This window comes from Physcomitrium patens, chromosome 11 (assembly GCF_059467195.1).
Source record: "Physcomitrium patens ecotype Gransden chromosome 11, ASM5946719v1, whole genome shotgun sequence".
Taxonomy (NCBI): domain Eukaryota; kingdom Viridiplantae; phylum Streptophyta; class Bryopsida; order Funariales; family Funariaceae; genus Physcomitrium; species Physcomitrium patens.
In genome coordinates, this window is record NC_143420.1 from 15896059 (window position 1) to 15908041 (window position 11983).

At 40.5% G+C, this 11983-nt stretch overlaps 3 protein-coding genes and 1 long non-coding RNA gene across 5 annotated transcripts; 2 read left to right on the forward strand and 2 right to left on the reverse strand.

The window, feature by feature from the left end:
- Positions 1-2867: 2867 nt before the first annotated feature.
- Positions 2868-4029, reverse strand: LOC112288525 (uncharacterized). The gene is made up of 2 exons (XM_024532772.3): positions 3802-4029; positions 2868-3300 (listed from the first exon to the last, which is right to left on the reverse strand). Exons 1-2 carry the CDS (start codon positions 3960-3962, stop codon positions 3084-3086), a joined length of 378 nt encoding a protein of 125 aa, XP_024388540.1. The 5' UTR covers positions 3963-4029; the 3' UTR covers positions 2868-3083.
- Positions 4030-4772: 743 nt separating this feature from the next.
- LOC112288523 (uncharacterized) lies at positions 4773-7012 on the forward strand. 2 transcript variants are annotated; one of them, XM_024532771.3, is made up of 6 exons: positions 4773-4902; positions 5059-5277; positions 5564-5911; positions 6087-6119; positions 6250-6500; positions 6590-7012. In XM_024532771.3, exons 2-6 carry the CDS (start codon positions 5108-5110, stop codon positions 6760-6762), a joined length of 975 nt encoding a protein of 324 aa, XP_024388539.1. In that variant the 5' UTR covers positions 4773-4902; positions 5059-5107; the 3' UTR covers positions 6763-7012. The 2 variants fall into 2 exon arrangements, with proteins under 2 accessions (XP_024388539.1, XP_024388538.1); XM_024532770.3 differs by having other exon boundaries at positions 5064-5277.
- Positions 7013-9855: 2843 nt separating this feature from the next.
- On the reverse strand, positions 9856-10226 carry LOC149988170 (uncharacterized). The gene is made up of 2 exons (XR_016505627.1): positions 10118-10226; positions 9856-9918 (listed from the first exon to the last, which is right to left on the reverse strand). It is a non-coding gene; the product is annotated as an uncharacterized LOC149988170 (long non-coding RNA).
- Positions 10227-10300: 74 nt separating this feature from the next.
- Positions 10301-11537, forward strand: LOC112288860 (uncharacterized). The gene is made up of 2 exons (XM_024533533.3): positions 10301-10768; positions 10954-11537. Exons 1-2 carry the CDS (start codon positions 10390-10392, stop codon positions 11277-11279), a joined length of 705 nt encoding a protein of 234 aa, XP_024389301.1. The 5' UTR covers positions 10301-10389; the 3' UTR covers positions 11280-11537.
- Positions 11538-11983: the final 446 nt, after the last annotated feature.

Below are 11983 nucleotides of genomic sequence, written 5' to 3' on the forward strand. Positions count from 1 at the left end.
AATTATAATTTTTTGACATATGGCATGTCAACCAAAAAACATCATTTTACATTGAAAATAAGATTTTTTTTTTCATATATTTTTTTCAAAAGATTAGATGATATTCACATAGTATTAAAATATTATTATTGCTAATCATTAATTTGAGATTTTTGAATGTAATTAGGAGGAGTTTCTACAATAACGTATCAACAACCTTGATTTCTTTAAAGAAACATTTTGTCAATATGTACTCCTTTCAATACCTTCATTTTAAGAACATCAACATATCACATGTTGAAGATAGTCATGCATCATTAAAGAAGTAGTTATGAAGGACTTCTATGATATATAGAAGAACATAACAATATATATAGAGCATCAAAAGAGGAAATTACATGCCTAGATTAAAAATAAAAAGATGTGGATTTGGCTTGATATAGAAATGAGTTTCTATGACCAAGTAATAATCAAAATCTTGAGGTTTGCTTTAATGAAGCTTCATAGATTAGCATTTGCATTGGAGAAAGATAATGTTAATAAAATAGTTTTTATTACATAGTTCACAATAATACTTGGATTGCCATGCAAGTATTGGCTTTATGAAAGACCTAGAATAAATTGTATTATGGATGTAAATGACTTTTATTCATACTAGTATATTAATTCTCCTCCTTCATTACTTCTTCTACCACATCAAATAACTTTGCAATAAATTCCAAATATTTTGTTAGTAATCCAATAACTTTATGTATTTTTTCCTTCCCTCAATCCAAATTAACAACTTGTAACATAATTAATATTGATGGAATGTGAATCTCAAAAGTTTTGAAGTCCAAATGATTTCATCAAATAACATACTAAATAATATCCATCTAATGCACTTAATATGAAGGACATGAATTATAAACAACCAAAATATCAATACATTTTCCTGTCATTAAAAAAAATAGATATTTACTCAAAGATAGTATAATATTAAAACTATAATATTGCTTAAGACAAAAAGATTATAGATTCTTGAAATAAGACTAAGACAAAAAAGGCATTGACAAGAATGAAGGAAATTTCATTCTTACTTCTATATATATCATCTAAATAGGAGCTACATGGTAACATTCTCTAGGACCTTTGATATGTGTCCGACTTATAAGACACATATCTAACTTACGAGACAAATTTCAATACATGCACCACATGACCAATTTGTACTACAAGTGACTAATATGTGCAACACATTGCCAATTTGTTGGCTATATTTTCAACCTACCAATCACTCAAAGATACATATAAAGTCAAATTTACATTTGTCAAGCTTCTAAGAAGCTTGTCCATAAAATATTATATAATTTATTTATTTTTACTTAATTCTTCTAAATCCAAATAAATATGTATGTCCATGACACAACCAAAATCAATTATAACCATCTACATAATATGATTTTTGTTGTTTGAAATTGTAAGAGGACAATAGAAGAGATGTAGGAGGTGCAGGCAAGTTGGACATTATACCAAGACTTGTCTAAATATCCAAGTATTAAGTACTAGGAACTAATTGTAGATACTTAAATGTTGTAGATATTTAAAGAGTGACCATTGATTTTTAGAGAGGGTGATGCCAACATATGGTTGGAGGGTGTTAATTTAATAATTTCAGGATGTCATGTTAATAATATCCTATATATATATATATATATATATATATCATAAGAAATGTATGTTTATAATTTATTTTTAATATATAAATATGTATATGATTTGTTTAGTGACAAAAAATAACATATTAAATCTTCTTATGCATTTGATTGTATGATGAAAATGACTCCTAAAAAATTTGTATTTGTTTATATGATGAAAATGACTACTGCAAATTAATTATTTGTTAATTGAATGTCAACAATGATTGTCGGATGATGTCAATCAGTTGATCCAAAATGCTATTTTATAACCGTGTTTAACAAGATCTGTATGTTTCTAAGTTTTATCATTCTGAAATTTCATTCCCATACAAGAATTTACTTTTATAAATTTATACATTATGTTATTAAGGTTTAGTCACTTTTGCAACAGGAGTCGAAAGAAAAATACGATAGATCAAGTTTGTCAAAGTCTGGAGTGTGTAATAGCGCATAAATTAGTAGTTATTGTGGACAAGCTTGTATTACGATGGATCAATCCCATCAAGGACACAAGAGTGATATAGAATCTAGTGTGAAAGCTGTGCTTGTAAAACAATTGTCTTATGAAATCATTCGGAGAAATCTTAAATGTTACAATTCTGAAATTTACCCAGGAAACAGCAATGTAATTCATTCTCATCTTTGCCAGCAGCTCCACAGTTGTTGACGTTTAATGCATATCATAGGCTTGCAGCATCAACGTCGTGGCCATTATTGTTTTAGGACTATTCCCTGTTTGATGTCATGGCACAAGGTTCAAGTGTTCAACATCTCTTCAGATTAAAAGATAGTTGCTATACATTCTGCAAAGACAACATCTGCGATTCTATTTTCACCATGGAAAAGAAAAAACGGCTAGTTGAACTTATTCTCCTGTATCTTAATTCTGCTTTCGCACTTAGAGTCAGTGAGGACAGGTTACTCCACAAAATTCTACTCTACCAAACATTTCTTTGCAATTGATTCTACACCGACTCATAACGATAGCTTTCAACAAAAAGTTAGTTTCTTGGGTTAAGGTCTACTCAAGCACTCACTTTAAAATTTGTTCGAAAACATTGGTTAATTTTCCAGAATGATTTACATTAGACAAGGGAAGACACGAAACATCAGCTAAGCAACACGATTTTGATTCGAACTTTGTCATAATGAAGAGACTGGAACTGAATAACGACTGAAAAGTTGAACCACATTCAAATACCAACCAAATCAGTAAAACTTAAGCTTCATACAATAGCATCGCGAGGCTTATCTTATCATACATTTGCACATTCAATCACGAGGTGCATCTGAATGTCTGTTTGCACGTCTGCCACGATTGAAATAACCAAACCAGCAATTTCTTGATCGAGGATTCCAAAACATGTAAGAAAACTATCTAATATGGGCGATAAATGTAGATGCCAACTGGCTCGTACTCATTCTTCATCGCCTCGAGACGGGGTCGAAGGTGGAGACACCAGCGACGGCAACGCCGATCACTGAGATCACCACTCCTCCAGCGAGCACGCTCAGGAGCAGGTTACGAAGCGAGTCCGAGACACCGGGTTGCGCGGCTTCGGCTATCTCAGGGACAACGGCAGCGGCAACCAGGGCCAAACCAGTGAGGCTCATAACGTTGTGGTTCTCCTTGGCAGGAAGGCTGAAAATTCGTCACATGATAGACCCATGTCAGAGGTCAAGCTTCAATAACAGGACAAGCTGCGATATATCCCAATACTACCATTGTACGCAAGAGAGAGAGAGAGAGAGAGAGAGAGATCTAGTTTTTCATTACCTATAGTGATCAATAGCGACAGGGTACATGGATCATTGAGAAAATGAACACAACCGTCGCGATAGAGGTGAATAAATACAGAGTCACCAACACCTTCAATTACAAGACACTTTGAACGGTATAGTGTGCAAGTGATCTAAGTTTTTGTGATGCATCACAAATGTAGAGTATTGGTTGGATTGCCTAGGCTTGCGATGATTTTCAAATGTTTCTTTGGCAATCGTTAACTCTGTAACTGATCGGCGCCAAGGTGAAATCAGACCCAGTACTGGTTTCAGCATCAACAAATCCGAACCCACAAAAGAGGCCGTTCTTCAAGATACAAAACATAAGACCGGAGAGATTAAAATGGGTTACGCAGCGGACCTCATGGAAACGCGGTTTCCGTTGGAGATGGCAACACTGACTTGCTTCTTGCCTAAGGGGGTGGCGAGTGCAAGACCCTTGTGGCTAGGCAACTTGGCAGTGGCTCCGAGCGACATCAACGAGGCTGTGGCAGCAGCAGAGGTCATTGCAGCGCACGCCATTGCTAATCGTTGGCTAGGAAAGGTGGTAGAGAGCTGGCTATGTCGATGATAGTGAACGCGGAACTCAACTCCGGCGATACAATTGAGAACTGGGCAATGGATGCTGATAATGTTCAGGGAAAAGGCATTGAATATCCACAACAAATTTTGAAAACTCGGAAATTCACTCAAAAATATACGAACCAGGGATTTCCTTCACCACCCAATGGATGTGACTATCAGAAACGGTGGGTCACATTCATATCGCATGTTATGCCGATGACATTGGAATGGTCGACATTTTCCTGGATCCTGGTTTACGCTAATGAAAATTGGACTCACGTAGGATTTCTATTCCATCTTCAATAATTCATTGGTCGATCGTTGCACACGAATGCGCCTGAGGCCAATAAGGCGTATACGGTAGATAGTGGATGCATCCTTGTCGTCTGTTATCCTTGCAGGGGGCTAATCCACACACGATGTACAAGCAAATGTTCCTGTGGTTGGATAAGATATTTCTTTCCTGTCATCAGCCCGCTTTGAGCAAGTGCTATGTCTGTGATGCCAGCCTACCAGTTCCACACGTGCTTTTAATAGCAAAAGCCCCTTTGGAAGAAATTTGATGGAATGGCTCTCGCCGTCTTTAACACACACTACAAATGTATTCCCTATTCACACAGACAAACATTAAACGAAGTGAGGCTAGAATATTGAAATTGAGTGGAAGGAGTAACTCACAAAATTGTTGAGTAAGAAATACTTACCCAATTTTAGCGGAGCTCAGGATTGAGATGCTGTGAGCCTCGGTATTCAACACTGACACAGCACCGTCGCTCATGGTCAGGCCCTTCCATCAATCTCCCCGACTCTGTATCATCGAATTCGTGGAAACCCTCGAAAGTTTCTGCACACCCACTCTCCAAATTCTACTCCAACATTACAAAACAACCCTAGGCAGGTGCGTACCTGTATGTGACGACTGCGTCTACGAACATGTACTTCTCTCTAAAGTACTCACACTGCTGGGACCTTAGAGAATTATTGGTGTGTTCAGCATTGAGGCTTGTAGAATGCCTGTCTTTTGGTGTTGGAATTTGAATTTGAATTTGGGCAGGGAAGGTCGAGGGGTGAATAACCGCGGTGGGAGGAGAGAGGTTTAATTGATGACAGCTATGGCGACCATAGCCGTGGTGGCTCCTTCGTACGCATGCTGCGCATGTAATGTTAACACGCCGGGAATGCTGTCCCTTCATTCCCAAGTTTCGACGTCAACGTCGGCACATATGTTCAAGTCTTCTCATCAAACTTTCGGCAGCAGGACACCGCATAACAGGTTCTATTTCAACTTCATTAACTTTTCACCTTCATGAACTTGTATCTCTTCTCGGATGAAACTCCACCTCGAGAGCATGATAACCCAAGTTAGGTGTTCAACCTGGGCTAGATTCAACTACGCCACACATTTCTAACATAGAACAAAGATTGTTTCCTGTCGGTCGCGATGCCCATTTCGTCGCTTGCTACGTGACTAGAGCTAGAATTTCAACTTTTATTTAGATCCGTGCTAACAAATTCGATATACAGGGTATGTAATAGGAGCGTTCGCTTGAGCTGTGCAGATCATGGCAAGTAAATTCCAGGAGATTGAGAATCACGAGGGTACAAGCTGCCGGAGAAGAGGAAGGGGAGCCTGCGCCTAATACAAACGACACCGGCGGCGGCGAGGAGGATGACTTGGGAATGATAGGCCAAGTAGAACAGGCAGATTGGCGTGCTTTCCGTGCTCGCCTTGTGCGCTCAGGTCTCGGCACAGGGGGTCTGGACTCTGTTCAGGACGAAGAACGGGAACTGTGGGCTCACCCAATTGTTCAGCCGGAGCCGGGATGCTTGCTCATTGCACATCCGAATGCATTCACTGAGAGCCAGCAGTACTTCCACAGAGTTGTCATCTTCATCTTCGCTCACGAGTAAGTAGTATTACTTTCGTGTCGTAAGCTTGCTTTGATATACACTCCATCGATGCCGTGCGTGCTTCACTGGGCTTCTGCAACCCTACTTTGAACCAGGGAGTGGATGATGAGTACTGTCTGATACATCTAACAACATGGGTTGTTGTTGTTGGTGTGAACTTGTGTCTGCCAGCGCAGGTGGTAGTGCCGGCGTAATTCTTAATAGGTATTTCCTTCTTGACCGAAGTGCTGTTGATTTATACTCGAGAGTTTGAGGAAATTTCATTCTAGGGTTCTGTTCTCGTTACTCTCTCGATCAGCATTGAATGGTGATTACTCGGAGTGACATTCCGCAGGCCAACGCAATATTCACTCGGACAGTTGGACGAATTCAAAGATCTAATGCCGGAGTTGTCGAGCTGTCCTTTATACTTTGGTGGCGACGTAGGCCCTCAGTGCACCCAAGTCATCCATGGCATCCCTGGCCTTGAGGACAGCCGTGAAATAATGAACGGGGTTTACATGGGGGGTACGGCGAGTATCCAGGACAATATCCGAAGTGGCCAGAGCACTCCCAACGACTATCGCTGGTTTCTTCGGTTCGCAGGTAAGTTATTTTGTAGAAGGCAGCAATAATAAAGCTTAGTTTGTATGCTACTGGTTACACACACCGAACTATTTCGTTTGTTGGTGCAGGGTGGGGACCTGGACAGTTGGAGCAGGAAGTTGCCGCTGGGGTTTGGTACCTGGCTTCATGCAGCAAGAGATTCGTGCTTAAGCAGTGTATTCAACTGCCGAAGCCGCTGTGGAATGAAGTTATGGAACATATGGGTCCCCCGTACTCGGACATTGCAAGAAAAGCCAAGTAGCTATATCGATCAGATTATGCCTACTCTGACCATCAAATGCATGTACTTTCGATAAAATCCCTGCCAAGTCTCGGTACATTGCATTAGAATGCAACGTCATCTAGATTCTACACCCTTCAATACGTTGACAAGTGTGTACAGACGTGGTCGGAGAAACTGAAAGTGGAGCCCGTTACTATGAATCTGCAGACTTAACATTCAAGTCATTGCAATCTTGATTCATTCCATATATGTAGTATGATTTTCATCACTTCTTTTGGTCCATTTGGACCGGCACCGGATTTTCTCCTCAAATCTGAACCGTAAAATGAAGCCAGATCTGTCGATTGTGGAACTTCTTTCCTCCCAATTGCAGCACGTAATATTGGAGATTCTGTGGAGTCTGCTATGTGGCATCATCATCTGGGTCATAATGAGCATGCTATTGACAGACCAACACTGCAAGACTATCGTAGTGAATGAAACTGAAAGTCTAGAATTTTGTGGTCTTGCACGAATAGGGAAGCATATGGCTTAAAATCCTTAGCCGAGGTAGTGAGGCAAGAAAGTGGAGAGCTGGACTGGCTTCTCTAGATTCGGTGTATCGTTGTAACCCCATGTTTGAAGAGAGCTAAATGAAGTGCGGCTTTGTGACACATTTGTAGTCAGAGATGAGACGTAATGCATAATCCATTCATGGCCCATTATTGAATGGGCTAGTTCCTCCCTATTATACTGACCGAATTAATGGACAGAAACCAATCACGATGGTACATAAGTTTCTAGTGCAACGTAGTCCCAGTTTGTAGCGTAATCTCAGAAAGCTGAGAACACATCTTTTGATGTGTCAAACTTCTGGATACACGTTTAAGCCGAGTTGGTTGAGGACTTTGATTTAGTAGGTAGATGCCCAAAATTTGCAAATTAGACAAACCGAGGTGCATGTGGTGATAGTATCACTGCAATCATGGTCCAATTTAATCGTTGTGTTACAAATTTGTGTTCAACTTATGTTAGTGAAAAACAGCTTCTCAAATTAAATAATTAGCATCCAACTTGAAAGAGTGATCCTGAAGAAGAAAATTTGAAAAATAAAGGTGTTCATATTGAGAAATCGAGAACTAGAAACTAAATAAGTTCAAAACTGGAAGAGTTGCTTTTGCTGCCTTTGATTTCGAACAACTTTGTAATGGTGACCCAAATCATTCGAAGAAGAATGAAAAGTATTCAAAGACTATATTTCCAGATCGGGGAACGGGAATCCTTTTCAAATTCATACCAAAGGATATTGCCATCTGGTTGTGCTTCCGTGCAGTCCAATGCACAGCAGCATCGCATGTTCAAGCTCTTGGCACACACACAAACACACACACACTGACGACAAGATCAGCTGAAAAACCTGATGCAATAGCTAAGCAGCTCCCACATTGAAATCAGCCCACTGAACCAGCCGCCGCCACCACCGATTCCATCGTCCTCACCGCAAATCCCACACAGCAGGAACAGTAACTTTGAGATTATCGCCACATCTGGCTCAGAGATCTCACACTCACCCAGTTCAGCTGCATCGACAATCACGCCAACTAGAGCTCACAGACACACACTTCGCAACCATCCACAGTGTGCCACTGTCCCACCCACCCGGCCAATCCGTGTGGCTAAAACCCCACGCCAACATGAAAACTATCAGCAGCTTTATTTGCACGGGAATATTCTCGACGTTCTTCCAAATGCTCGACACCGTTTCCACCACCATTTCCAAAATAGCCTCCACATTTCTGTGCCCAAAAGCGGAAATCCTTCACCACATCGGCAGTGTGCTTCCCAACGTGTCCAGGTTCAAGGGCCTTAGCGATGGCGGAGCTTGTTATTGATACACATTCACAGTGTACCAGCACACGAATGAGGTAGAGTTTACTATGCATGAATGCATGAATGAATTAATGAATTTGTCTCTAACAATAAGATTTAGCACATGGAGTGCGGTCCCACACAAGGAGAGTTGGTGGGTGGAAAAAAGTGTAAGGAATGTGAGACCAATGACATAGTGTTATTACAAAACCCACCAAAAGATAGCATGAAATTGGTATCTTTTCTTGTTGAACCAAGTCTATTCTTATCTACAACTTCAGCTGTTCATACTAAATTTTGATTGTTATTTTAGTTCCTAGCACAACAAAGATTTGAACTAAAGTACCTCCTCTAACAATATTTTACGAATGCTAGCAGAATGTTATCGTTATTCTAGTCCGTTGTATGTCAAATAAAGTTTACATACTTTTTTAAATCTAAAATCAATCCATATTAATATTTTCAAATCTCATAAATATATATAATATATATATATATATATATATATATATATTATGTATATATTACTGTACCACATACATGTATATCTTTGATATGTTATCTAAAGCTATATATACTGTTATTGACACATGTATCAAACATTAGAATCATTTTATAAAAAAACGAAAGCAGTACTTTTTATGTGCTAAAATTACATTCGCGAAGTTCCAACATTTCAAAAAGGTTCAAATTTGTAACTTTATTCACGAAAACTGTAATCTGATTAAAAACATCTATCATAGACATAAGTCATGAAGTAATATTCATTACTTTTGGTACATGTAATAATTCATTTCAATTATATATTTTTTAGATGCTATTATTTATAATGATATTGACAACAATGCTAATAATAACATCATTTATACATCACAATAATTAAATAGAACCATGGTTTTACTTAATAGACCCACCTTGATGAAAACCATGGTAATCATGACGAATGTGGTTGGTTTTTATTGGTTGCAAATCTAATAGTAGAAAAATGAATACAAAGTTGTTTGTTTGTTTATTTGTTTATTTATTTATTTATTGATTTATTTATTTATTTTCCTTCTGTTTGTGATAGTTAGAATAGACAAGCCTATTTGGTAAAAATTTGGGTCTATTAAGTGTTCATCTAAATAGAAACTTATTTTTATCTTTTTTCTTAGTTGTTGACTTCATGGCGTGAGAGATGGTAACTATTATACTAGCACGTTTTCATGTTTTTTTTAAATTATTTGTCAAGTATATAGTAAATCCGTTCCAATGGTTCAAAAGTAATAAAACACATTGGCGTTTTAGCATATTAAAACCCCATCATTAAGGCAAATGCTGGAGAACCTGACCACACAATAAGAGATATTAGCCCAATTTTTAGCAAAGTCAAAAATGTAAGACGTGCATTCTAAACACCACACACACGTTTAAAATAACCCAACTTTGACTATCTAATGAAGATCAGTTTATGTTGGAAAACAGGATAAAGTTGGAACATCAAAAAATAACAATGAGAGTGGAAAGCTCTCTCCATCGTGGCAACCTAGGCAGATTTGAATACGAAGCCAGGGCCGGCACGGTCGTCGAAGCTGCTTCTGGTGAGGGCTCGGCGTGATCGCTCGCGTGCGTGCGCGAGGAATCGCCATCTCGCGTTGCATTTTCACGGACCCTTTCTGCTCAATACACTTGGCACGTTATCGTTCCGGAGGTTTTTATCGCCTTCGTGGTTGTGGATTGTGGCTGTGGCCGTCCGTGGTTCGACATGATGTGGCTCCGAGGTCCAGTTGCCTTTGCGGCAAACCCTGGCTTCGAGGTATGACCATGGCGACCATCGGGATCGGCTCACTCGCCTCCCGATCTCTCGCTCCCCCTCGCGGAGCAGCACAAACCCAACTAGGGTCTCAGTTCACTTCTACCGCAGCTTTGTTGCAGGGATTGAACCCTCGGAATTGCGAGGTGACCTCGTCGTTTCGTTCCCTCAGTAGGCGTGGTTTGACCGGAGTGCGAGCTCTGATGGGCACCAGCGGCAAGCAGCAGAGAGTTGAACCGGGGCCCGGGCAGGAGTCAGTTTGGGATTATCCGCGACCCCCTTCTCTTCAGCCCGTGCCGGAGAGAATCCGCATCGAATTCAACTCCAAAACCATCGCTGATACCACTCGAGCTTACCGTGTTTTGGAGACCAGCCATCCTCCAGGTTAGGGTTATGCTCCCTGCTCCCGTTTTCGTGAGCATTTTTCGTAATTTGGGAGTCTCCCTCACTTGCCTCACGAAAATCGTGGGAGTTTGCGCGTTTCGTAATCACGCGGATGTTTGCGATGCAATGGTCTTCGCAAGGTGCTTCTGATAACGATTGACCTGCTCTCGTTTAACACTGTGCAGTTTATTATATTCCGCAAGAGGATATTCAGATGGAATTTGTTCAGAAGGCGCAAGGAAGCTCGTTCTGCGAGTGGAAAGGAAATGCTACCTATTGGACTGTGCAAGTAGAAGGTCGTGAAGCTGAAAAGGTCGGATGGAGCTACGAGAACCCCACGGCCCCATTCCGCGCCATTAAGTCCTGCATCGCCTTTTATGCCGCTCCCATGGATGCATGCTATGTCGGCGATGAACGAGCGCAGCCACAACCCGGAGGGTTCTACGGTGGCTGGATCACTTCCAAAGTGGTCGGGCCTTTCAAAGGAGGGCCTGGTTCTTGGGGATGGTAGGCTGATCAAACCTCTAAACCCTCTTTACAATCTGCGTAGGGAGCTCCTCCTCTGCCCTAACTGCACAGAGAACACATCGATTGTACATTTCTACGTGTTCTTTTTTGCGCACTGCCCGAATGAGTGTTCCCAACGCACCTGTTCAAGTATGCCTAGGTTTACAAAATTGTATTCAGCTGATATGATTTGTAAAATGGACTTCGCTGACAATTAACACGCAAGCCAGTCTTTGCAGCATTTTGATTGAGCTTTCTTGGACATCCAATTTTGCATCCTGATTCTCACCCAATGCAATCGAAAGTTTTTCTTGTCGTGCTTGTGGTCCTGATCATCGACGATAACTTTCCTTCAACCCGGGTTGACTGATTTCAAGTCTACATTGTCGTAGCTGCGATGAACAGCTTAGGCGGATTACGCTTACATGAAACGAAATCGGCCAATAAACCCTGCTATAGGATTTGACAAATTAGTAACACATGAGCTCCCGGCGATAGGCAATAGAATGCGAATGCCTATGATTTTTGGTGGACGTCTAGAACTGCAATCGTCAAGCGACTTGCAGTCAACACAACTGGCAGATCTAGCAAGCGCAAAAGCAATCAGATGAGCGGCGAAACTCGCCGCCGTCTCAAGTACATCCTCTACCCTTTCGATCGTCTTCACGTACAAGTTAAAACCCATTACCGGAAGTCATTCTAAGTGCA